The sequence below is a fragment of the Natator depressus genome, chromosome 2, assembly GCF_965152275.1.
Source record: "Natator depressus isolate rNatDep1 chromosome 2, rNatDep2.hap1, whole genome shotgun sequence".
NCBI lineage: Eukaryota > Metazoa > Chordata > Testudines > Cheloniidae > Natator > Natator depressus.
The window spans coordinates 227904694-227930673 of NC_134235.1; the positions used below are offsets into that span (position 1 = coordinate 227904694).

Consider the following 25980-nt stretch of genomic DNA (forward strand, 5'->3'; position numbering starts at 1 on the left):
GCTAAAAGTATAAAGGTTCAAAATAAAGTTAAATAGGCTCATGAAGGATAGACCCATCAGTGGCTATTAGCCAAGATGGTCAGGGACACAACCCCATGCTCTGGGTGTCCCTAAACCTCTGACTGCTAGAAGCTGGAACCAGAGGACTGGGGATGGATCACTGGGTTAATTTCCCTGTTCCATTCATTTGCTCTGAAGCATTTGGGACCGGCCACTGTCAAAACACAGTATACTGGGCTAGATGGACCATTGAGCTGACTCATTATGGCCATTTTATGTTAATTAATGTGTTTGTGTTCCACAAAACACACAAAGGCAAACAGGTAATAGGGAGACAGCTTTTCTTCTAGGGAGAAAAAAAAAAGGCAAATAAATAAATAAAAGCACGATATAACGATGTGATAAAATCCATGATATGGTGTCTATGTCACTATATATAGCATAAAGACATGCCATACATTTTATGTTGGATATGTAACATGTCCGCTAGGACAGCCGGATCCTGCACTTACACACTTGTTTAACTTTATGCCCAGCGCAGTGTCTATACCGTCTACAGCTCCTAACAGACCCCGCAGCCAGCAGGTTCATTGCACTTTCCCCACTACGCCGCTAACAGCCCCCAACGGATCTGCGTGGCAGGTTTGAGCAGCCAAACACCCGCACGCTCTGTGCCCATGGCCGGGGCTGCCCCCGCCCGCGTACGCGACGTGTCGCGGGGGGAGCAGCTCCGCGCGCTGGGCTGCGGGGTCAGCCGCCTGATGTCACAATCGGGCGGAGGCGGCTCCCGCTCCCTCCTCCCCCCGCCGGCGCCCGGCTTCCGTTTGGTTACCTAGGAGAAGGTACACACTGCGGCGCGGCCCTGCTCCTCGGCCCGGCAGGCAGCGTCAGGGGGTTCGCGCCCCGCGCCGGCAGCCCAAGTCGAGAGCGCCAGGGGCCCCTTCAGCCCCGTTCATTGACTCGGGAGCTTCACCGCCACCCGGAGCCATGAGCCAGAGGCAGGTCTTACAAGGTATTTATTTGGGGGGCCGAGCCCCTGGCTCTAGCCGTGTGCGGGGCGGGAGGGACTGGCCCGGCTCGGGATCTCTAAGGCGCCACAAGGTCTCCTCGTTGTTCATGCTAACTCTGTCCCCCCTCTGCCACTTGCAGTTTTCGAGCAGTATCAAAAAGCCCGGACTCAGTTTGTTCAAACGGTCGCTGAACTGGCTACCAGGTCGCAGAACATCGAGACTCTCCAGAATGCAGGTAACGCGCTTCCTTTCTTCCGCGGATCGGGGCCACAGCCCCCTGTGCAGGCACCAGCCCGCAGCGCGTGCCCAGGGTGACTCTTACCGGTCTGTACTTCAGGTCTTTGCGCCTTAAGGCCAGTCTGCATTTGCTTATCGAACTGATATGCCCACAGCAAAGGAACCCCAAGAGGTGTAGTTACATGATTCACAATCGCTATTGCCAGGAAAAGAGAGAAAGGGAGGATCATACTCCCCCACCCAGGAACGAGTCGCTAGTTAACCATTTTTACTTCCCTCCCTCCCCTGCTGCAGTTTTATGAAGGAGAAAAAGAGCTCAGGTGTTACATTTAAGGAACAAATGCTAGGGTTTACAGAGTGCTACTATCTAATTTGTGTGTTTAAACTATTGATGGTAGATCGAAAAGGAATGGTAGAAGATTAGCATTTTACTTTGCCATTATAACGGTGTCTGACAATGTTGGAGTAGAAATATTGATCTCATTGATAGAGGTGAAGAGAAAAACTTTACAGAAATACTTTAAAATATAAATGTTCCTGTTAAGTTCACGAAAGCTAAAAGTTTTTTAGGCACAGTGTGCTGACTGAAAAAATAAAATATCTGTAATTTTTAAATATTCAGCATATATCTGTGGAATTCTTCTAGAGACAGCTCAAGACTTTTTGTTTTGTTTTTGTTTTACCTGTTGCTTAGGCTTCCAACTAGTCAATATGTAGGTACTGTATAGTTCTCATTGCAATCATATTTGGGCACCTGTCTGTTGTATCTTCTTGGGTGAAATTTGGAAGTTTAACTATACTCTTGGATTGCACACACATATTGTCTTGCTTGACTGCAATTTTATTTCTAATTTTTTTAAGACTATGGATACCTGTGATATGATCCCCTACAATTTCCAATTTATTTGTATTTAAAGGAAAATTTGGCAGTATAAATGAACTTTTTTATTTTATAAATAAAATTGTATTTGGAAGCATGAGGAATCATTAATAAATGGACTTTTAAATGAGGCTAGCTGTGATATTGTAAAGCAAAATCCTACTCAAACGGTAAGCAGGTATATATTGTGCTAGTTGTTTATAAATTGTTGAATGCTTTCAGCCTCTGATGTGTTCTGCAACCACCCAGAAATTCAGACTTATTGCTATTCTGGAATTTAATAAACCAAAATAAGAATAGTAAGGCATGTGAACTGATGAACAGTACAACCTGACTTAACTTATTTTATGGTATTGATAAACTAATTAGAATACTGTAAGCATTTTGTATTAAATACTTGTTTTCCAAGTCTGTTAAACCAGTAGTTTTCCTGAAATGCGATAGAAACAAAGAAAACACGTACAACTCGATTAATAAATTTTGAACCAAACCATATCACTATACCTAAGTTCTTGTTAAAGAAAGGTTGGGCTTGATTGTGCAAATGATCCATGAATGGAACACCCATTAAGTAAGCCTTTTATAGTATTATATGACTGTGTATACCTCTTGATTTTGTCTTCCACACAACCTGATCTTGGTGTCCTTGCTGATGCAATTTGTCCTCATTTCTGAAACAGGACAGTTTGCTTGAGTATGAATTACTCATGATTAAGGGATTTGGGATCGGGCCGAATATTTTAACAAATTGTATTTCTTTTGGAAACAGTTCTGCAAACTATTCAAGTCAGGATCAGGCCTTATATTTGCTATTTAAAAAAATGACTAAAGAAAGTTATTGTTTTCAGAGAGTGAACAAAAAAACCCAACTAATCAACCAGATCAAACCCACCAACCAAACAAAACACCCCTAACCTCCAAGCACAGTTATACTCTACTTTGTTATTTTAAAACACTTGTGATTGATTAACTTAGTGTAAAGCTATTTGGCTAGTTGAAATTTTGATCACTTTACAAACTGGAAGGAAGAAGTGCAATGTCTCTACAACTAACTAACAATTAGAAAAAGAAAATATCAAAATAGCTTTTTTGAACTTAAGTAAAATGAAAACAATGATATGGTTTAGATGAACAATAACTAATTTTAAAAAATAGGAAATGGGTTTAATGCACTAACTAGCATTTCACTTCAGTGTCCTGAGGTCAAATAGTAGACTAGCTCAGGGGTTCTCACAACAAATTTTTTGGTGGCCTCAGAGAGCAGCCATCAACTCTTGCTGGTGGCTGCTATGACAATTTTTCTTAAAATACTTAATTAATTTTAGGAAAAACAAATAAATATGCACGTATAAATGTCCAAATCATTGTAATTTATTTATGTAGGCTTTTTTTTCACACTCAATAATAAAAATAATGTACAGTTGTCCCTATTCTTTACTGGACCTAAATAGAATAGAAACACAAATAAGGTGCTTTGCATGTTTTGCTTTTTTTGGTTGATTTTTTTTTTTTAGACTTGATAGCTAGTAAGTCTACTATTGTGAAAGTGATATTTGTATATTTGTTAATATCACTTTGCACAGCAGACTTACTCATCCTTGGCAAGTTGGGGGACAAATTAAACCCTGGATGGGGAGGTGGGTACGAAGACAGGGGGGCCAGGGGTGATGCGGGACTGGATGGGAGGATGGAGGAGGGAGCGGGGGTCAGGGTGATGGTGGTGGGGGGGGTGAGTCCGGGGCTGAAGCCTTGGGTCCTGCTGCATGGGTGGGGGCTGGAGGCAGCGGGGGCCACTGGTGAAGTGAGGAGGGTGAGCCCGGGGCCAGAGCCCAAAGCCCTGTGGCTGGGGAACAGAGCCTGCTGCTGTAGGGACAGAGCCTGCTGCCCACCACCGAAGGGCTGAAGCCAAAGCCCAAGCCCCACCACACCCAGGAAGCTGGGAAACTCACACTGGTTGTCTGCTCCTACAGTGTTTGTGGCTTCAGAAGGAGGCAGGGTCCAAGCCCTGCTGGTGACCCCGGGGTAGGGGCTGCTGCTATGCTCCCCTCCCCCCCCCAGTCACCACCCAGGAGGCTGTGGCTGCAAGAATAGCCCCTGGTGACTGCATGTGGCCACGGTGGCCGTGTTTGAGAAACGCTGGACTAGCTTACAAGTGAAAACAATGACTCAATACTGCACCCACTGACATAAATGGAAGCAGGACTGGGGGATGAGTTTCATAGTTTTATCCTAGTTTCCACTTGTGCGAATCATAAAACCATCAAGCAAATTGGCATGATTCAGCCTGTTGACAGTTTCTGTTCAAAGTAGGCCTAGGACTGGGATATCTGAAGTACTCCAGTATTCCAGTTCTTTTTTTTTTTCTAAAATATGTGTTCTAGGAATTATTTTGGGGAAGTCCTATGGCCTGTGTTATACAGGAGGTCAGACTAGATGATCACAATGGTCCCTTCTGGCCATGGAATTTATGAGGGGCCTGATACTGTATTTGTTGTGCAGCCAGAATTCCTACTGAGTTTTGGGTGGACAATGAATGCAGGATCAGGCCCCAGCCTACTGGTGTATTGGAACAGCAATGCACAATGTTTGGGTGCCAGACCTGTTTCAGTTTAGTCCTGTTACTCCTGTTTCATAAGTTTTAAATTTTCTCTCAAATTTTTAGATAAGAAAAATATTTGCAATGATAGTTTTTGTATAATTTTTTTAAACTGCTGACATTCACAGACATTAAAAACAAAACCTAAATTGCTCCTTGAAAACCAATTCATAATCATATGATTGTAACAACGGCTGTTGGTATTGAAATACTTCAGCAGATGTGTCAAATGCACAGTTTCTAAAACTGAATGTGGTTAATTGCTTAAAAAAAAAAGAACCAAGAACCATATTTTGAGGCATTGTTGTCTAGCAGACAACTGTCATGTCCTTTTTGGTGATCCTGCTATATGAAGCTGTTTCTAATAAAACAAGGGGAGAGGGCAGTTCCTTTATTACATAAGAATGAAACCATTCTGTATACACTTAAAAGTTGTCTCTTTGCTTATCTTTGTAAATAAAGCTCATTGTTTATTAAGCAGAGAACTGTTTTAAGAAGATGTAGCACTGGATCCTGAAAGATACTGACTGTCTAAACTTCCATTGATTTTAACAGGAGTTGAGGGTGCTTGTCACCTTACAGGAGAGGGCCCCATACTGAATTTAAAGGACTGTCAGGCCTGCTCCTGCTCCCAGTGAAGTAAATGGCAATTTTGCCATTGAATTAAATTTGAGCAGCATTGGGCCTTTAAATAACTTACTTTACATGAGTCAGTGTAGAAATCCTTAGCAATAAATACATGAAGTTTCCTAATGTCAGTTCAAAAATGAAATACAGTTTGAGAGGGCTCTTGCTCTTTATAAAACAGTGTCCTTGATCAAAAGCACCCAAGCTGGAGATGTTATTTTTAAAAATTTTGATTACACTTCAAGCACCACTTATCTAGTATCATAATAGATGCCATTTGAGGAGGCGTGTGAACCAATAGTGAGTAACAAGAAATGCAATATCAGTGGCAACTGTATTGTGGTGGTAGTAGATAATAATACTAACAGTGTAATTGAATTTAAAATATAATGGCTCAGATTGAACTCCTAGATCTGCGCACACAGATCTCCACCACCTTTTGCACAAAAACAGGGTCAGTGCCGGTGCTTAATTTGTAATGAAAGAGGTGTCGGGGCTCAAGCAATTCATTTACTTTTGTAACTGACACACCAAACTAAGAGGTGCCAGAGCTCAGCCCTGGCATAAATTAAACACTGTTTAATGCCCTTAGCAGCACCATTTTCCCCTTTCAGACCCTGTGGAGGCCTTTCAATATGGTCTGGGCTCCATGCTAGTGGAGACTGGGGATGTGTCTATGCTGCAACTTGGAGTGAGCCTCCCAGCCTGGGTAGACAGACTCGTGATAGCAGGCGTCAACCTAGTGTGTTAAAAATAGCAGTGTGGACGTTGTGGCTCTGGTGGAGACTCAGGCTAGTCACCCAAGCTTAGACCTATGGTGTCGGGTGGGCTTGAAAGCCCAAGCGGCATCGTCCACACTGCTATTTTTAGCACACTAGCTTGTGCCCCTCTGTCTACCCTCACTGGGAGGTTTGTTGTCAGCTGCAGCCTATACATACCCTGGGAGGGCTGAAGGGAAGATACATATCTTCCTACCCCCAATACACACATACCTTCTGGACTTTGTGGCGAATCCTCAGTAAAGATAATATAGCGCCAGGCTGCATTATTCTGTCTGCAGAGCCCCCACCCCCAATCCTGTAGCCACAGTTGACCTGGGAGTTAGGGGCCATTGCAGATAATGCTTCATGCAGGTGACTCTGGCTTTCCTCTGATACCCACATTTGGTGCAGAGTGTGCCAAGTTTGGAGGCTACCCTATGGCTTCTTCCATGGGGGAGCAGTTCCCCTCTGGGACAGTGAGAGATCATTGCGAGATAACCTTCACAAAGATTTCCTCCAATAGAGCTCCTTCCTGTATGTGTGCTTTCTTGCTGGCCATTGTTCCTGCCTTGGACGTTTTTGTGAATGGGTCTACTCACATGAGTAAGTGCTACTCATTACTCAAGATGAGTAAATGTTGCAGGATTGGGCCTTTTAATTCATAATTAATGCACATGTCTGGAAAGGCAAAAAAATCCTCCCCCAGAAAACCTGCGTCAACTGGTAAATGTGTTACTGAGACACTGAAAAACAATTCACTTATCAAATTTCATTCTAGTGGGCTGGGATTTATGGAAGAAATTTGTTTTGATGTTAATACTTTTACACATTTCTTTTAAAAATAAATCTGTTCCTTTGGCAGGCACAGCCTGTGAGTTTTGGTATCAGAATGAATTATTAAAAGAAAAACAATGATTTCAAATATTAGAAATTGCATATTTTCAACAATAATTAAAGATGGACTTGAATCAACCCCTCCACTCCATGTGATCCAAACTTCCACCTGCCTTGAACTTTGGGATAGTTTGGAATCAAGTCTGAACTTTTGGCACAGGCCCATTTCTACTAGTGAAAATCTTCACTGTGAGCCTAATTCTGCCATCCTCATTCATCCTTCCTTAGAAGTAGAATATTCTGCAAGTAGTCCCACTGGAATGAATGGGATTACTTGCTGGGCAATTTGCTATTCAATAAGAATAAGTACAGCGGAATCAAGTTCTGTGAGTTTAGTGGTTTCTTAATTTCTGGAATCCGGTTCTGTACTCTCACCTTCAGCTTGAGTGAGAATTTAAGTTATAATACATTTTCTTCCAGTGGAGCTTGCACTGATGAGGATTGTTGCTTTTAATTATGAAGTTAGACATCCAGTTGGAATTAAGAATCAGTTTTGTTTCACTGACTGAAATGGCCTCAAAGCCAACAGACTAAGGAACAATTCTTGCCATCCTTTCTCATGGCTAGATCATGCCCTTCCGAATAAAGGCTCTGGGTGGCTAGGAGTTGGGTAGAAAACTGAGGATAGAATTTGAGAATTTGAAAAATGGAATTTGAGAGGCAGTGTAGTCCAGTGGATAGAGAACTGGATAAGGAATTGGGAGACCTGCTGCCGACCTGCTGGGTGACCTGTGCAAGCCACTTTACCGCTTTGTGCCTCTGTCATGTCTATTCAGACTATAAGCTCTTCAAGACAGGGGCTGTGTCTTATCTGTTTCTACAGGGTCAAGTGTGATTGGGTGTGGGGTGTGGGGCTTGATGTCAGTTGAGACTTCTAGGCACTATTGTAGTACAAATATTAAACATTTCCAGCTCTCTATTGGTAGGGTGGTTTTTCTAGAGAGGGCTGAGTGCATGGCCATAAAAGGATAGTGAGGACATAGAGTGCAGAGAAAGGAGGATGTACACAGGAAGCTTGAATGGTTTACTCAAAGCCACATAGGAAGCTCATAGCAGACCTGAGATAGAGTCAAGATCTCCTGAGTTCCAGTCCACTATCTTAACAACAAGACCATCCTCCTTTCTTTTCTTTTTGAGTTTCAGGTGTTCTCCCCCAAGCAGTAGAAAGAACCAAACAAAGGCTGCTGTCTGTGGCAGACTACTCTTTGTTTGGCTACAGTCTTGGAAAGAAAAACCTGGAACCTGTAGCTACCCTGAAGGCTTTTCCCTGGTAAAGTTAGGCAGCAGCCAACACTTGCCTGCTGAAATGAGGCAAATCAGGCTTTTGCACAACACCACCACTTGAAATGTGTGAGTTAAAGGTGATTCAGTTTATAAAGGCTATAAGGTTTCTTTGAAACAAAAATGATGAATTAGAAACTGTGGATAGAAAGGGGAGTCATTCCCTGTCCAAGGTCAGTCACTGTGAGGTTATGTAAGGGAGAATATTTGCCTACTGTTGTTAGTTACTTCATCTCTGAATAGCTAATAGGATCTCTTCAAAGACAAATCTAGACTGTTGGTATAAGTAGCGTACTTTGTTGTTATTCTTTACTTTCTACATTGCTGCATGCAAACAAAAGTTAGAGAATTCATGAATAAAGTTTTCCTGCCTCTGTAACAAGAGACGTATCTACAGCAAGTCCAAAAAGCAACGCCCCATCAAAGCTCTATAGTAGGGCACTGCTACTTCCAGTTCTCTGTCTGCTCCTTCTGTTTCTCCATAGGAATTAATTCAGCTATCCCCTAAATGGGCGGTAGTGGTGAAACGAAGAGCTCCCTATTCTTATTCGGCTGTGTGCCAAAACATTCTGCCCCTCCCCCCCATCCAGTAATTTTTTTCTTGTTCAGTTCCACATACTTGGGTCTAGTGGTGGCAGTCCTCTGTAAGATGTCTTCCTTTCCATCTCTGGTCATCTGTATTTGTGGGGCAAGGAGATAATGTTCTTCAAGCTACTTCCTTTCTATGGCTGAGTTCTATTTTGGAGCTCAGTCAGGAAAAGGTGATATGGGTCTTTTATACTTGTTCCCTCAGTAATCATCTAGGGAAGGACCTTCCCCATCCCAGTGAACCAAACTGCAGCAATTCGAAGTAGATTGAATCTTCTCTGTGAAGGATTTGGTTTTGTTTCTGTTCTATTCGGGTTCTTATGTTGAGCCCATCATCATGGTATCTGAGTACCTTCCAGAAGAAAGAAGACTAGTATCTGTTGTGTGCTATGTGTTGCTTAGCAGGAAAGTAAAGGTGAAAAAGAAAGTTTTGCATTTTCACTAGAATGTGATGAGCATTGTTGATTGACATCCCTGTAAGCAATGTTTGTGCCAAAAATGACTTGATGCACTTGCTTTGAAGAGGTAAATAGATTGTGTAGTCACCAAAGCCTCCTGAGCATGCTGTGGGATCGTTCCTAAGTGGGCAGTAGTAATGTTGTAATAAAAAGGGAGAATGTGCAGAAAAGCAGTGGAGGATGTACTGGGATTAACAAACATGGGCAATGTGAGTTGTGTTGGAGTAGGAATAGTAACCTTTCTTCTCTTAAAGGCACAGACTTGTTAAACTGTGTAGTATTTTATGTTATACAAAACATTTTTAATCTTAAAAAGGGTGTCTGTGTCCATATACATTCTATGATAGGTTCCCCTAGCAGGTAAGCACAAATATGTGTTTTGTTGTTTGTTGGACAGGACCTAGCTAAAACTGCAGCAGAACTGATACTATAATTCTAGTACATGGTCTCTTTCTACTTCTCTCTGCTGTGCTGGGGCAATGTCCGATCCCAGTTGCTCTGATATTGTAGCTAAACTTTTTTTTTAAACTATTTTTTCCCTTCCCCTTTTGGCAGCTATTGGTTTCAAGGTGGGAAGGGAGGGAATGGAAATTGGCTTGTGTGGAGGTGTGTCTGGTGTACAAACCTGGATGGGGAGGGGCAGGAGTGATCGTGACAACTTGTTCCCTCATGTACAGAATCCCTGATTCCTTCACATGCTTATGCTTGTGAGTGGTTCCATTGAATTGCATGAGAATACACCTGTGTAAAGTTACTCATGTGCATAAGTGTTCACAAAATCAGGGTCCTAGATTGTCTGGGAAGCAGTAGCCAGCTGGAATATATAGACCTTGTATTAGAGGACTAGCGGGGCCTTGACACTAATAGTGAGAGAGCTATTATCATGGTCTTACAGGGAGAATAGCCACAAGCCTTTTTGTTTTTTAAATTAATGTAAAAGTTCTTACTGATGTTTAAAAAGCAAACCAAACTTAAAGTACCCTTACTGTTGGGCTGTATAGCCTAATATGTGTGTCCATATATTTGTAAAATGAAGAGGTAGTTGGGAGTTTCTGATGTCTAAATGTTGCACTGCTGTTCTAATTTTATGCTTTGCTTTTTAAAGTTAACATTACAATTATTTTGATTCAAATTCTACAAATTCCCATGGGGTGCTGGTTGGAACATTTTTGGGAGATAGAGGGTGTGGACTTTGCTGTAGATGAGGATGAGGGGGGAAATCAAGAGACTGTTGGAGTTGCTGCTAAGTACTGGCATGTTAAGGGAAGGAGCATGTATAATGGGTCATTTGATTTCAGTGGGGCTGCTTGCATGAGTAAGGATTGCATGAGTGAATAACGGTTGCAGAATTGGTGTCCAAGGACCTGTTACTGCTCCCATTGAAGTCACTGGAAAAACTCCCATCGACTTTAGTGGGAACAAGGTTGAGCCCACCTTCCAGAAGGAAAGTCTTCCTTTGTGGCAGGCTGATCTGCCCTTTGCAGACAGAGCTGTCATCACTAAAAGCTGTGGAAAAGGAGGTAGATGCCTTTGCTCTTCTTACAGCCAAGATTGAGGTTAAAACTTGCACTTCAGAGGAGAATTTACAACCTCTAAGTAACCAAATTGAAACATATATATGGAGAGTATAAAACTATTTAATGAGTGCTAGTCAGAGAAATGCTCTGGCACACAATAAATGAGAAATCATAGGATGTGGGGGGACTTTTTTTGAGGAGTGGATTTTTAAGAGGGGTCTCAGATCACTGATAGGATCTAGACCAGGAGAATCAAACTCATTGTGTGGAAGGGTCCAGCTTTTGCTTTTAACCATGGCCTGTGGGTATAGTATAGCTTTAGAACTATATACTGTCCTTAGTGAATCTCCCACTGTTGTCAATACAAGGTTTACATGAAGATCAGAATACAATATGGCTGCTTTGAGTTCAAACGACAACAAAACTTTTATTCAATACCTTTTGTCTCATTGATATATCACTCTGGGAAAATATGTTCTCCTCTATGACCACCACTATTACTACTCTGTTTCTCAACCTTTCCCATCCTTCTCCTTTCTTCCCATTGCATATTTCCTCCCCCCTCCATTCAATGGTCTTCACACTAAATCCCTTCGCTATTGCATCATCTAAAATGATCATCAGTGAAATATTTAACGCTAATATTCAAAGTGGTGTCACTAGGGGTATATTTACACTTCGAGATGGGGGTATGATTCCCATCTCGAGGAGACATACACGTGCTAGTCTCATTGAGCTAGTGATCTAAAAATAGAGTGTAGCTGTGGTAGTGTGAGCACTGGAACAAGCTAGCTACCCCCAGAACATGCCCATCCAAGACCCTGCGCCTGTACTTGGGGTGGCTAGCCCATCCTGCCACTGGCACTGCCATGCTATACACTCTTTTTAGTGTGCTACCTCAATGAGAGTTGCGTGAGCAGGTCTCCTCGAGTTGGGAATCACACCCCCACTTTAAAGTATAGACAGACCCTGTAATTCAGCTTTAATACTCAAATTAAATTAATAGCCAGCAGGAGAGTTCTCCCATCAGCGCAGTTGTTTCAGGCTCAGGCTGTCTGCATTGTCTCAAAGACAAATCTGCATCGTATCGTCTTGAGGGCGTTAATCACTGTGTTTTCACAATCATGAGAGCTAGAAGTATATTTCTGAGAAATGAAAGCTTAAATTTTGCAGAATCTGGATATGTCATGAAGGCCACAAATGTCACCTAGTGTGGATCTGGCACTTGGACCCCTCAGATCTAGACTGCTTCAGTCTCTGTTGCGTTCAAAGTTTGATCCACTCAAAATGTTAAAAAGGTTTGTTGACTCTCAAGCCCACCCTCAGATGTTCATAGAAATACAGGTTTGGATAAGGCTTGGAAACAAAAAATGTAGAATGATTATTTCCTTCTGCTCTGTTGGCAACTTAGAGCATTTTATAAATTGACCTGAAAAAGAGGGATCTGTGCTTCCTGCTATGACAAGGGAAGTTGAGTGGCACAAGTTTAACACACATTAAAAGCAGAAAACCCATCATAGTCAGTGTAAAAGTAGCACTGCTCTTGTCTACTGAATTCTATGTAGTATGGAGATGCAGAGAGTGCCTGATCGCTCTGTGCTCAACCGGATCTTCAGTGGGCATTGTGCATTGTGTCAGGAATGGAGGATTGAGCGTGCAACGTGTCATTTTAAAAGGAAAGATAAGAAATTATTGGCTGCAAAAGCAGTAACATCTCATGAAGGGGAGGTTGATGGTTTATAAAAAAAAAAAAAGAGATTATAAAAATGGATAACATAAGATTTTTGGAGTTGGCACCAGGTCTTATCTTTTTATATACTCTGTAAAGTACCTGGCATATTTCAAAGTGATGTATAAATAATTTATTAATAATGATAAACTTCTTTCATCTTATAGCGTGGGAGGATAATAGTTTAGTGGCCAATCCTCTGGGATGATAAGTGTCTCCTGCAAAGAGTTGCATGAACTCTCATTGATATCATATTGGAAGGAGTATGGGAGGATCAGGCCCTTGATCATTGTCAAGACTCCAAAGACCACCTCTTGGCTTGAGCAGAATAGGCCCCAAATGTACCTCCATGACCAAAGAAATATTTATATAGGGCCCAGTGTTGCCTTTCTTTGGAATATGGTCCAATGATAAATAACTAGAAGATTGCAAAGTTACTATTAAAAGGAAAATCCTGGTTCATTGTTAACTCCAGAGCTGCTATCAGTGCCTTCATAATGTTGTGCAAGTATTAGAATTTAATTTTTGGCTTTCCCTCAATGAGGGGCCTCTGCATATTCTGATTTGTAGGACAGGGCTTTAGGAATTTTCTGGGAAGTAGTGCCCATTGGGGTTGCACAAGCTTCCTCTCGCAGCACTTGATGTTCTGAGATGAGATTTTTAAAGGGTCTGTGTGGCCCTAGATGGTTCCATTACTTCCTTTTCACAGCCAGCTACAGATGTAGGCTCATTTTCTCCTAGCCAGAAACAGTGATCTTTCTCGTGATCATAAAGCTCTTCATTTCAGTATGTTGTTAATTTAGTCAGCTAGCTAGTAAGTGTCAGGTAACTGTGTACATTTAATTTTATAATGGACCTAGGCCCTTAGATATTTTGGTCATGGTCATGAACTAAATAATGAGTGTGGAATCAAGTGGTGTATTTTGTGTTCTTCCATGTTCCCAGAGGCGGACCAGCATTCTTGCTGGCTGTTTTGTTTGGGGGAAGCTTATTTCCTGATTTGTTGCTTGGTGTGTAGGGCGTTTCCACCTTGAATATGCACCATTAGGCAGATGAGGCTCTGTGCCTCCCTCACTGAGGACAATTTACAAGCCTGGCCATGGATCTGACATCATCAGATTAACCATCTACTCCTGTGATTGAACAGAATCTGCCACTTTCAGCTTCGAACCAGCCAAGTCACATGACACAGTCACCAAAGAAATTAGTACCAGACAGATTGAGAGCTGTGGCTGTAGTGCCTAAAACCATTTTAGGCACAGAGGCCTCATTGGCAGTGAGAACCTCAGCAGTGTTCTTTGCCTGAATTTCACTGATGCCAAGCCTGATTTTGCCTTCCACAGAGCCCCTCTGTGCAAGTCTTTCATTGGTGGTGGGCTAAGTAACCTGGCACAAAGTTGGTAATAATTCATCTCCACAGTATGCATCCCCATAATCTATTCTGGATTATTTTTTGTACTTGGTCTCTTATTCTCTCCTTGTCTTCTATCCAGGTGAGTCAATCTGAAACGCCAGTGTATAATTTGCCAGTGGTCAGTTCTAAAGTTTTTCAGTCACTCACCATCACAAGACTCATAAAAATAACTTGTTCCATCATGGTCTCTTAACCTGGTGCTGGCAAAGTTGATGGGGTCACTGAGCCCTTGGGAGAACCCCCTCTGGTCCACTTGTCACTACAGACAGTGGGCTAGATCAGCTGAATCAAACTGGTGTTGTTGAAAAAACAGAGACAGATGGAGTGTAATTACCATAGCTCTGAACATTCAAGGCTGTGATGCAGGGCTCTTGTGCCCATTGCAACCACTGCTTTACAGCTGAGGTAGCGCGTCCACCAAGTCTTAGCATATGGAGGCAACACTTTCAAAGAACCACAGTTAGTATAATAAGTAACCTCCCCTCCTCTACATATTGTGTTCTTTATGCAGACATGCACGTATCTCCTAACTTTTGTTTTGTGTTTCTTCTTTAGGTTATATTAGATTTGGCTCTGCTTTGTAGGGTATTTTATGTCAAAAATAAAATGTGGTTCAAAACTGCTCCAGATTAAAATGTTTTATCTCTCTGCATAGTTTAATTATGTGAGGAACAATATACCCAAACTCTCAATTCTGCAGGGTACATCCATTATGTAAGCTCCTTAGGTTAGGGAGTTTTCTTTTTTTATGTTTGGCTAGCATGTTGTGGGCACTACCATAAATACATAATAAATAATAATTATTACAATAATAATGAAATATCAATAACTCTTCTATCTGGAAAGCAATATATTACAGCTCTTGCTCCCCAAATTAGTCACTATAATGTATGTAATGTAATCTGGTGTAATTCCATCAATAGGTTGTGGTGGCAGCATAAATCAAGAGGAACATCCTAATATTTCATCACCAGAAGCCCAGGATGGAATTTCTTGTGCATATTTGCATTTCCTTGGTAGCATATTTGTTGTTTTTTTAAATAAGAGTTTAAACTGCTTCTATTTGTAATGTTTATAGTTTTATATTTGAAAAAGTGATTAATACTATTGTGATGTCCTGTGAGTATTATAACTTTTATATTTGCTATTAGAATTTTCAAAAGTGAGATTGGAGGATGGTTAGAAGAAAAGGAGTACTTGTGGCACCTTAGAGACTAACCAATTTATTTGAGCATAAGCTTAAGTGAGCTGTAGCTCACGAAAGCTTATGCTCAAATAAATTGGTTAGTCTCTAAGGTGCCACAAGTACTCCTTTTCTTTTTGCGAATACAGACTAACACGGCTGTTACTCTGAAACCTGTCATTATGAGGATGGTTAAGTATCTCTAAACTGTGTTTCTAAGAGAGGACCAAATCCTGGAGTGCCCTATGGGAATCTAAGTCCCAGAAGCACTTTAAAAACTGGTTGTGGGGACTACAAGGGAATAAAATCAGCAGAGATGTTGCAAAAGAAGATTCCATATTCCTGTATGCCCAGCAGGTCTTTGCAGCTCACTGTGGAGGAAGAGAATGTAGACTAGCCATAAGGGGGACAAGGGCATAGCTGGTAGATCTTTAAACGTTGTGGGTGAAAAAAATCTGTGTCTGGCAAAGCAGACCTGCTACTCTTCCCATAATCTGCTATAGGAGCTGTAGCCTCTGTCCAGATGTCCTGGCCTGTTGGGGCCAGGATGACTTCATGTAGAGCAAAGCCCAAATAAAAAGATTTTGCTTGATTTCTCAAGATTTGCCCCCAAATACTCACCTGCTTAGGTATATTGTTGTATGCCAGATGGACTATCAGGAGAGGAGTGGAAAGATGGTTTTGTGATTATTGTGCTGAACTGGAAATGAGACTTGCTTCCTCACATGTATAATGGGGATAACAGTACTTCCCTACTACATAGGGAAGTTGTGGTGATAGATAAGTATCTGAGAACTTTATAGATATTAATTAAGTGCCGGGAGGAGAGGAGGGGCAAATCAGTACCTAGATATAGTACATCGCCCACCCATGTGTTGCAAATACATCTTTACTTGCAGGAAAACAGATGGGAATGTTAGACATTAGCAGGAACAGGCAAATATTTGATTAATTTTCAGTGGAACATTTGTGAATTTACCACAAGTTTCTGCTACTTGTAAGAGTCTATTTAATTTGTTTTTATGAAAAAAAGTCTGTTTAGATAAATCTTTGCTTATTGTGTTGTTTGTTTCTTCTTCTTTCTAATGCAACTCAGGTGTAATGTCTTTGCTGAGGCCTCTTCTGTTGGACGTGGTCCCAACTATTCAACAGACTGCTGCTTTGGCTCTTGGGAGACTTGCCAATTATAACGATGACCTGGCAGAGGCGGTTGTTAAGGGAGACATTCTTCCACAGCTTGTATATTCACTGGCTGAACAGAATGTAAGGAATTTTTATTTTCTTAAACAATTTAACTGCCAGTGAAAAAAAACATAATGAACTGTCTTGACTCTTAGTGCAGTAATACATGTACTGAAGTTACGTATAGCATGTACATTGGTCTCCTGGTAGGTCAAAATATACTGTAGTCATAATTGCAACTCAATGAGACATTTAAAAATTCTTATTTTGCATTATCTGTAATATATTCATGGAAGCTTTATTTTTCTGAAGTGTTAATGAAAGGATTTGTAGAAGGCTGATTTTTTTTAAATAATCAGAAATGCTGTACTGATAATTGGTTAGAATTTGTCTTTAATTCTGAACACTTATAAAATGCACATAATTGAACTGCAGTTATCCTGTAGTTAACATTTCCAAACATGAACATTTGGAAACTTTTATAGCACAAGGAATATAAAATCTAATTATTGGCACAGACACAGTACAATACATTAAAAGGATTTAATCTGCTTGTTTGTCAAATAAAATGTCATATGATATAGCACAAATATATCTGACAGGCTCTCCCCCACTTTTCCTACAGTTTTTGGATGGATTCCAATTTTAGGATCCTAACTTAGGTTAACAGCAATGTTTTCAAACATAGTTCCTAGTGATTGGAAAATACAGAAATTTGAGAGTTAAAATATGGCTACAATTCCAATTTATTTAACTGCATTTAGATTGTAGTTTTGTTGTTTTAGATTTAGAAGAATTAAAAATATCAATGCTTATCACTGAAATGAAATTACATAGCTTTTCATCTTTTGAGAATTCAGAAGTAATCACTAATCAAATAATATTTTCATTGTTGCATATCTGATTAATACTTCTACAGTCATAATAAAATTACATATTATTATTGAAGGAAATCACCCACTCATTCTAAAATATGTGTATATAGTATGGAAGCAAAGTAGGACTTAGACAAAGTTATAAATAATTTGGTTATTTAACTGTATTTTAAAGAGAGAAAATTATGGTCTTTGTTGTTTGTTTGATGTTACATCATTTATTTGATAGCAGAAACTATAGAAAGTTAACATAGATGCCTTGACTTATCTTTTCCATTTTAGTGTCTATACTGTCAATGCATCCAGGAGGCAGCTGTGATTCAAAATCACTTGGGGCATCAGCAAGATTAGTGTGAGGTCACAGAAGGCCTACCGTGCTTTAGTGACTGAGGGCAAGTGAAGGAAACTAATTATCCAGTTCATACAGAGTTTAGCAAGACATGCAAGTAATTTGTTAGTTCCTATGGGCAATTCCCTATGCATTCCTTTTCCATTCATTTTATGCATCAGTATAAAAAAGGATCAGATCCTGTGAGCACTCCATACGTGGAACTTCCATTGACTTGTACATGTGCAGGAATTACAGGATCAAACATCAGATCAGTGTTTTGTCATATAAACTGAGTGAAAATAAAAAAGGTTTTATAGCACATTCTAAATGCTTTTTGTGAATGTGTTTTATTTCAAGAACAACATGTTGTGAATAAGAATAAACCCTAAAAAGTGTCTTTTTCCCACAGTATAACAGGAATAATGCACATGCACACACAGGAGGGTGTATAATGGGGCAGATCCTCAGCTGGTGTAAACTGGCATAGCTCCATTTAGCTATGTCAGTTTACACCAGCTGGGATCTGCCCTATCATGGATATATTATTCCTATTAAATTATGCTTTGGGCAGAGACACAAATTTTTTAGGGTTATTATTCTTATTCAAAATATCTTTTTCATTAAAAGCAACCTATTTTTCAATTTCAGAACCAGGTCCTTCTGCCACTGAAGTCCTGGGGAGTTCTGCCATTTTAATTTCATTGGGATCAGGCCCTTAGGCTAACATCTGTCAATTTGCACACTAACTACATGAAGACTAGATTTTGTCTGGCCCGTTTTTATAGGTGTAGCACGGTTCACTTAGGGGCCAGCAGGCCTAGTAGGTTGGCCACAGCTCATTAATTTCCAAAGTCCTGAGGGAGGGGTCCTTGTCAGGCAGTCTGGGGGCATGTTAGCCAAGTTACAGTCTGTCCTTTTCTGGGTTGCCCTCAGTTGGGCTAGGGGAAGACGGAAGGGTAGGGAGAGCTGGGCCCTCCTTCTCAACTGGATCCTGGATCAGGGACCAAAGGGAAGATGGGGGTGGTATGCTTCCATCCCCACTAACTGATACCCCAGATCAGCCTTCCGTGGGCCACTTCCTATCTTCTCAGTGCTCTCTTCAGTTTGGAGCATGGTCACAGCCCTCTGCTTCTCTCCTCACAGAAGGTTGTTCAAGCAGTCTCAGTGATTCAGGTAGTCAGCTGGGGCTTCCAAATTGCGATGTCCAGTGATTTCCCCTTGTCAGGTAGAAGGGGAAAGAAAAAGCGGTCAGGACCCTGGCTGCCCAGTGAGGTCTTACCCACGGTCCAGGTTCTTCTCCTAACTGGCTTCCTTCTTACAGACAGCCTTTCCTTCACTCTCCCCCCGCTTGATTGCCAGAGTACCATTTTAAGCAGGTCCTCCAATTGGAGCATAGTCTGCAGCTGCTGAGGGGCGGGGCCTTCTTGGCTTGGTCTTGCTCCTTTAGTCTTAGTGAGGGGTCTGTAAACCCCATCACAATAGGCATGTAGGAGGTGTTGGCCCTCAGATGCTTCACAGTCACCTGTGTACTCCCCACACAAAGCCAAGGCACAATCTTGGTAACTGCTCAGAGAAAGCACAAGGACTGCTCCCTTCTAGTGCCCACAGGGGCACAAGGAACCCAAAGGGGGTAGGGAAGAGAGATGGCCAGGTGCACAAAGGGGAGCATGCTATGCTGTCCTAAGAGAGTTAGAGAGGAAGGGTGATCCAGTGTTTAGGATACTAGCTTGGGACTTGAGAGACGTTGAGCAGATCATTTAGGGCCAGCATTTTAATGGTATGTAGGTACTTAATGATGTACATAGGCAGCCAGTGGAATTTATAACAGCACATAAAGCAGGCTAGTGCCTAATTCTCATAGACTTCATTGAAACTTAGGCATCCAACTCACTTAGGAATTTTTGAAAATCTTATTAGGCATCTATCTGCATCGTTAGGTGCCTAAATACTCTTGAAAATCTGTCCATTAGTCTGAGTGTTCCCCATCTGTAAAATGGAAGTAATATTATTGGGCTTGTGAGGATAAATACATTCTACAGTATTGAAGGCCATATAAATACCTTAGATAGAATCTGTCCTGGAGCTTATCCTGTGCTGGGGGCAGATAGGTGCATAACATACACAGTCTGGTCCAACAGATCAGATTTATTGTATTTGCATAGCTTTTGTGAGTTGTGAGCATTCATTTATGCAGATATATGTATCTTTCCTGTTACCTTTTTGTCACACCTCCTCAACCCTCCCATTTTGTCTGTTTGTTTATCTATTGCATACTGTCAGCATCTTAGATTGTGAGCTGACTAGGGCAGGGTCTGTATGTGTTAATTGTCTGTTCAGTGTCTTGTACAATGGAGCCTTCATTCCTAATTTGGATACTTATGTGCTACTGCAATAGGAATTAATAAATAGTAATAGTAAAATACTTATTTTAATATTTGTTCTGATCTTTTTGATTTTTGAAGTAAATGATGTCAGTAAAAATGGATGTTTTGTTTTGTTTCCAATTTGTGTAGCGTTTCTACAAGAAAGCAGCTGCATTTGTGTTAAGAGCAGTTGGTAAACATTCTCCTCAGCTAGCCCAAGCGATAGTTGATTGTGGAGCACTGGATACACTTGTGATTTGCTTGGAAGATTTTGACCCTGGAGTAAAGGAAGCTGCAGCCTGGGCACTTGGGTATATTGCCAGACATAATGCAGGTAATAGGTTTTGTGTGTGCTATCTTTCACTGTAATATTGTTTGTTTAAAAGTGATTACACATTGTGATAAGTTGATTTATTGTAATTTATAACTCAGAAAATGATTTCTCCCCCACATTAAATCTTACGTTTGGAACTGAATTCTACTCTATTTTACCAATCCACCAAGTTTCAGACCTGTATATTTGGCAGACCTTAATGCCTGGCAACATGAGAGAGGCATTCCCCCATGAAATGCCCTTTGGCTTAGGAGGAGATGCATTGGGATGAGGACCAGCAAACCACAGATTCTGACTTCACCCCTTTTACTGAGTGGTTTTAATATTTCTGTGCACTTCATAGCACTTATTACTGAACAAGGACTCCTAATCCCTCCAGCATTTATTCCCTTAATTTAACAAATAGCATAACTGAGAGGTTGTACAACATCACTTCTGGGAAAACTCAGAATAGAACTGATGTCACCTAACATCACAGAACCAAATCTCATCTGCTTGGCTGCACTGCCTTTCAGAACAAATATGCCAAATCTATTGGCTTGACTATACTGTCTGTAATCATTGCTCTTAACCTGTAGACCACACTCTTCTCCCAGAGCCAGGAACAGATCCCAGGAATCTGGTACCCAACAGTCTACTACTCTCTCACATATAGTTGTGTAACACTACTTTTAATGTGTATATCATGTTCCTATTTAAGGGCTGATCCAGGGTAATAGCTTACTTCTACCACTGTTCCTTTAGTTCAAGTGGTAGAGGGTTGTGCTGTGGAGTTAAGGGTTGTGAGGTAAAACTCCACTGACCACTTGTATTTGGGGGGGAAATAGCTGGTGTTTATTTGGATGAAAGAGCTTAGTGTGTTGACCCTGGAATAATTGTAGCTGTTGAAATGATTTTATATTCTGAAATATTGTATTTAGTATGAATTTGAATGTTGTCTTTTGTTGTTTTTATGTGAGTGGGCACTTGATTATAGATTGTGGGAGATCTTGCTTATATGTCCAGAGAGTAGGAGACCTTGCTTGTGTAAGCTCCCAAAAGGTCAGCACTTGACTTAATAAAGTCATCTTTCCAGAACTTCTGTCCATGTAGACCAAGCTCCTACCTCTTCCTGATGGAACAGCTCAACTTCTGACTTTTGACAACAACTTCTGACAACAAATCTGACTTTTTCGTTTCTGTCCAGCCCTCTTCCCATCCCGGTTTCCTTTAGTGAATCACAGTGCTAGCTCTTCCAGTCCAACACTGCTACTTTGAACATTTTGATACTACCTTGTGAGATGATTTGGGCCATAGGTGTAACTGTCTCATTACAAAGTGTCAAGCATGGTCCACAAGCTAGAGAAAGAAATCTGGGAAGAAAGGTGGGAAAGAAAACACTTTAATTTCTGATGCACACATATAAAAAGATCCAAGTGTAATTGATAGGAAATAGCTTCTGCTAGTTCTGATTCCCAACATCACCCCCAAACTTGTAAGTCCTAGAATTGCAGTTCTTTTTCAGGTGATTTCAAGTATTGTCTGAGTAATTGGCCCCAATTTCAGACTGCTTCAGTGAATGTGCGATCTTGTCTCGTCAGGTCCACTTAGATAACTGGCTAGGTGATAGTACTAATGAAAAGGATCTGCGGGGTTATAGTGGATCTCACATTGAATATAAGTCAACAATGTGATGCAGGTGCAAAAAAGTCTAATGTAATTCTGGGGTATTTTATCAAGAGTATCGTATGTAAGACACGGGAGGGAATTATTCCATTCCACTCTGCATTGGTGAGGCCTCAGCTGCAATTCTGGGCTCCACACGTTAGGAAAGATGTGGATAAATTGGAAACAGTCCAGAGGAATGCAACAAAAATGATGGCAGGTTTAGTAAACCTGCCCTATGAGGAAAAATTAAAATAACTGAGTATGTTTAGTCTTGAGAAAAGAAGACAGGAGGAGGGCCTGATAACAGATACATTAAGGGCTGTTACAAAGAGGAGGTTATCAGTTGTTCTCCATGTCCACTGAAGGCAGGACAAGAAGTAATGGGCTTAATCTCAGGAAGATTTAGGCTTGATATTAGGAAAAACTTTCTAATTATAAAGGATAGTTAAGTTCTGGAATAGGCTTCCAAGGGGCGTTGTGGAATCCCCATCACTGGAGGCTTTTAAGAACAGGTTGGATAGTCTAGATTTATTTGGTTCTGCCTCAGCACAGGGGGCTAGACTTGATGACCTCTCAAGGTCCTTTCCAGCCCTACATTTCTATGATTATATGAAAACAAGCCACATTCTCAAAGGTGCCACATGTCTCAGGGCATTGGTATGAGATAGAGCTTTGCACCTATTTGTCACCAGTTTGAATCCAGTCCAGTTCAGTAGGGATTAAAAGTTACCATCTAATGGATGTTTGGTGGCCCCTGTATGAGAGAAGTTTGACAGATCTCAGTTCCAGCTCCTGCATCATAAGCTATGCTTTGCATGAATTGGCAGACCTGAGAGAGAGACGAACTGGATGAATCGTGGAGACTGAAATACCTGTTTTCCCTAATGGAAGTTGTTCTCCTCCTGCACCCTGTTTAGGATTGATGCATGCTGGCAGTGTGTGGGACTTCATCAGAGCCATCAAGCAAATCCTCTAATCAGCAATAAATTCATACAATTTGTTTAATACTAACATTATTGTTATATGCAAATTAGTTCATTAAAATATACATAAAATGTTACACATGAAGGGGAATCTTTCATACCATGAGGCTGTGAGGTTAAAGCCCTGGAATCCCCCTCTCTCTGATTCTAGGACTTGGATCCTAGTTGTTGCACAAAACTTGGTGGCTATGATTTTAGTTTATAAATGAATAGAAATAAGGCCTGGTTGGTGGCTTAGTAGTATAATCTCATGGCTTCATAGAGAGAACAATAGTTGGAATACTCATCTCAGTTCTTCATGAAGATGTGTGAGTATTGTATCAATCCTGTGTCAGCTTCAACTGACTGATCTGGATGGGATACAATGTTCTAAAGGTAACAAAGGACTCAGGGCCCAGTCCAACTCCCCCTGAGGTAAATGGGAGTTTTGCATTTGTGATAGCTGCCATCTTGGTCAACATACGAGAAAGATTGAACCCAGAACTGCTATAGGTCATACAGGGGCCACCAAACATCAAGAGCCAAGGCTCTGTAGCTGTGGAACATAACTCCTATCCTTTGCAGAGTGGCACAGAGGAGGGACCTGTGATATACTCACTAGTGGTAGGTTTCAGAGGGGTAGCTGTGTTAGTCTGTATTAGCAAAAACAATGAGGAGTCCTTTTGGCACCTTAGAGGCTAACAAATTTACTTGGGCATAAGCTTTCATGGGCTGTAACCCACTTCATCAGATGCATGGAGTGAAAAATACACTGATGAAGTGGGTTATAGCCCATGAAAGCTTATGCCCAAGTAAATTTGTTAGTCTCTAAGGTGCCACAAGGACTCCTCGTTGTTTTTGTTGATACAGACTAACACGGCTACCCCTCTGAGGCCTGTCATTATGGTTGAATTTGTCTGCCTACACCAGCAACTTAGCTGTGCATTTGGTTCCCTGTAGCCATGCTTCCACTCTTACTTATCGGACTGCTTGCCCTCTTTCTGACTCTGGTGGTGATTTCCATTTTGCACCAAGACCTCTCCTCTATGGAGGGCCAGAAGATTCATTTTGTAGCCCCTAGCTTTTCACTTCCTGCCCTCTTATCTTTACAATTCATCATCATCATCACTCCCATAACCACATTGGTCGTTGGGGAACCATCACTGGTGAGCAATCAACCAATTACTATTAACTAACACTTTTTTACACTAGTAATAGTCAAATGTTCATTTCTTTTGACACTTCTGGGGCCTGATCCAAAGCTTTTGGAAGTCAGCGTGAAAACCCACATTGACTTCATTGGACTTTGAATCAGGCTCTTAATGACTGCTGCTCCCTGTTCACTTTCCACTTCTGGTGAACAACAAAACTCATGACTTGATCTCAGCTTCATTTAGGTACAACTCCATCCTCTCCATTGACTTTCCATTGTCTGTAATCTTGGTGTCATTGACTCTGAGGTTTCCTTATCCCTTCACATTTCCCATGTCTGCAAATCTTCCTGTTGGCCTCTCTACAGTGTTGCCCATGTATGTCAGTGCCTTGACTCTACCTTGCTGGAATCCTCCTTTCATTTTTGATTATCTTGACGATAGCAATTCCTTTTCACAGACCTCTCCTGTTGCCCAGCATAATGCTTCCTGCTTTCTCTTGTGGACAGAGAAGAACTGCCACATCATCCATGTGACCAGACAATTCCCCTTGTTCCCCATTTCAGGTTCCAGTTCAAAACTACCCTTCTTGTTTTCTAAAATCTTTCAAGGACCAGCACCAGACTGCCTCAGGAACCTCTCATCTCTCTGCTTCTCCTCCCTCTATTCATTAGGCACTGGCCTCCTCTCTGTCTCTCCACATAATCTTTACACTTTTTGTGATGAAGATGCTTTTATTGTATCTCCTTCCATCCAGATCAACTTCCCTATCTTTTTTTGTCTCTCCATTTGCTTTCAAACTTCACCTGAAAAAATATTTTTTCTCTCTTTCCTTATCAGTTTTTCCACCCTCTCTCTCCCTCTGCATGTGTGAGAGAGAGAGTGAGAGAAAAAAACTTTGCAATTGTATAATTTAACTCTCTAAAGTGTCTTGGGGGGTATAGTTTGAATGAAAGACACTATAGAAAGTGAAGCTATATTGAATCTCTTTTTGAGAAAAATAAATTTTGTTTCACATGTGCACTTTGCAAATAAACACAAGCAAATGAGAAGGTTTCTGAAAACAGATGATGAGTGTTTCTTTGACCACTGCTCTTTCTTAATGCATGTTGGCAGGGCTTAAACTGGGCTGTGTCAACTCAAAGAATGTATGGATGGAAAAAATCATTTGGCCACTAGTGGAGAGAGAACACAGACCTAATGACAGCATATGGGAAGTGCATTTGGGATTTTGGGCATGGAGAGCAAGGGAAATGATGGGGTAGGGTATGACAGTGAGGATAGGTAGCAAGATTGGGGGCAGGGGGAAATGAACGGTTGGAATCTTGCGTCTCTCCTTAAACACTGACATGAGCAAATATGGGGCCTGATCCCCTCCCCCATGCTACAGGAAAGCTTATAGGAGAGGGCTAAAGGAATTAAAATCTCCACAAGGTAAACATCACAGAGATTTCTCTGCAATTTTTCTGTTGGGGGAAGAATTTGTCCCAGTCCCCCCTAAAGAACAGGCCACAGGGACCACACACAAAGCTCTTGAATCTTGGGGAATCAGAGATAAGCCAGGGCCACTGAATTTGTCATTGGCTGACCCTACTCTTTGGCAGCATAGCTCCAACAAAGCCATGCCAAGAAGGAACCCTTTAAATGTAGATTTTCCCATCAGTGTTATGCCCCAGGCCATGTTACATTTCTGTCTTGGGCTATGCTAGGCATTAGTGGTGTGGGGGGATGGGAATGATACGTGTTTCCCTGCAGCCCTGTCTCAACCTGCTCACTCCTCTGCCAGCCCACCTTCCCCCTACCTTTGTGGATCTTAGGGGTGCAGTTGGGAGCCTACATTAATTATGTCTTCAGCCATGCAAACAGATACATCTTACAAACAATATCAGAAAAGCAGATACTCATGGTTCATATTGGTCATGTTTAAATTAGTATTTAAATGTTATCAGTCTTCTAGACC

General features: G+C 41.3%; 1 protein-coding gene across 3 annotated transcripts in view; it reads left to right on the forward strand.

Moving 5' to 3' along the window:
- The first annotated feature begins 823 nt into the window (after positions 1-823).
- SPAG6 (sperm associated antigen 6) overlaps positions 824-25980 on the forward strand; it is a 67666-nt gene continuing 42509 nt past the window's right edge. For all 3 annotated transcript variants that reach the window (XM_074946066.1, XM_074946067.1, XM_074946065.1), the window contains exons 1-4: positions 824-1012; positions 1150-1245; positions 16272-16438; positions 20077-20260. In XM_074946066.1, the coding sequence (XP_074802167.1) occupies positions 988-1012; positions 1150-1245; positions 16272-16438; positions 20077-20260 (472 nt within the window). In that variant the 5' untranslated portion in view covers positions 824-987. The remainder of the gene's footprint in view (positions 1013-1149; positions 1246-16271; positions 16439-20076; positions 20261-25980) is intronic.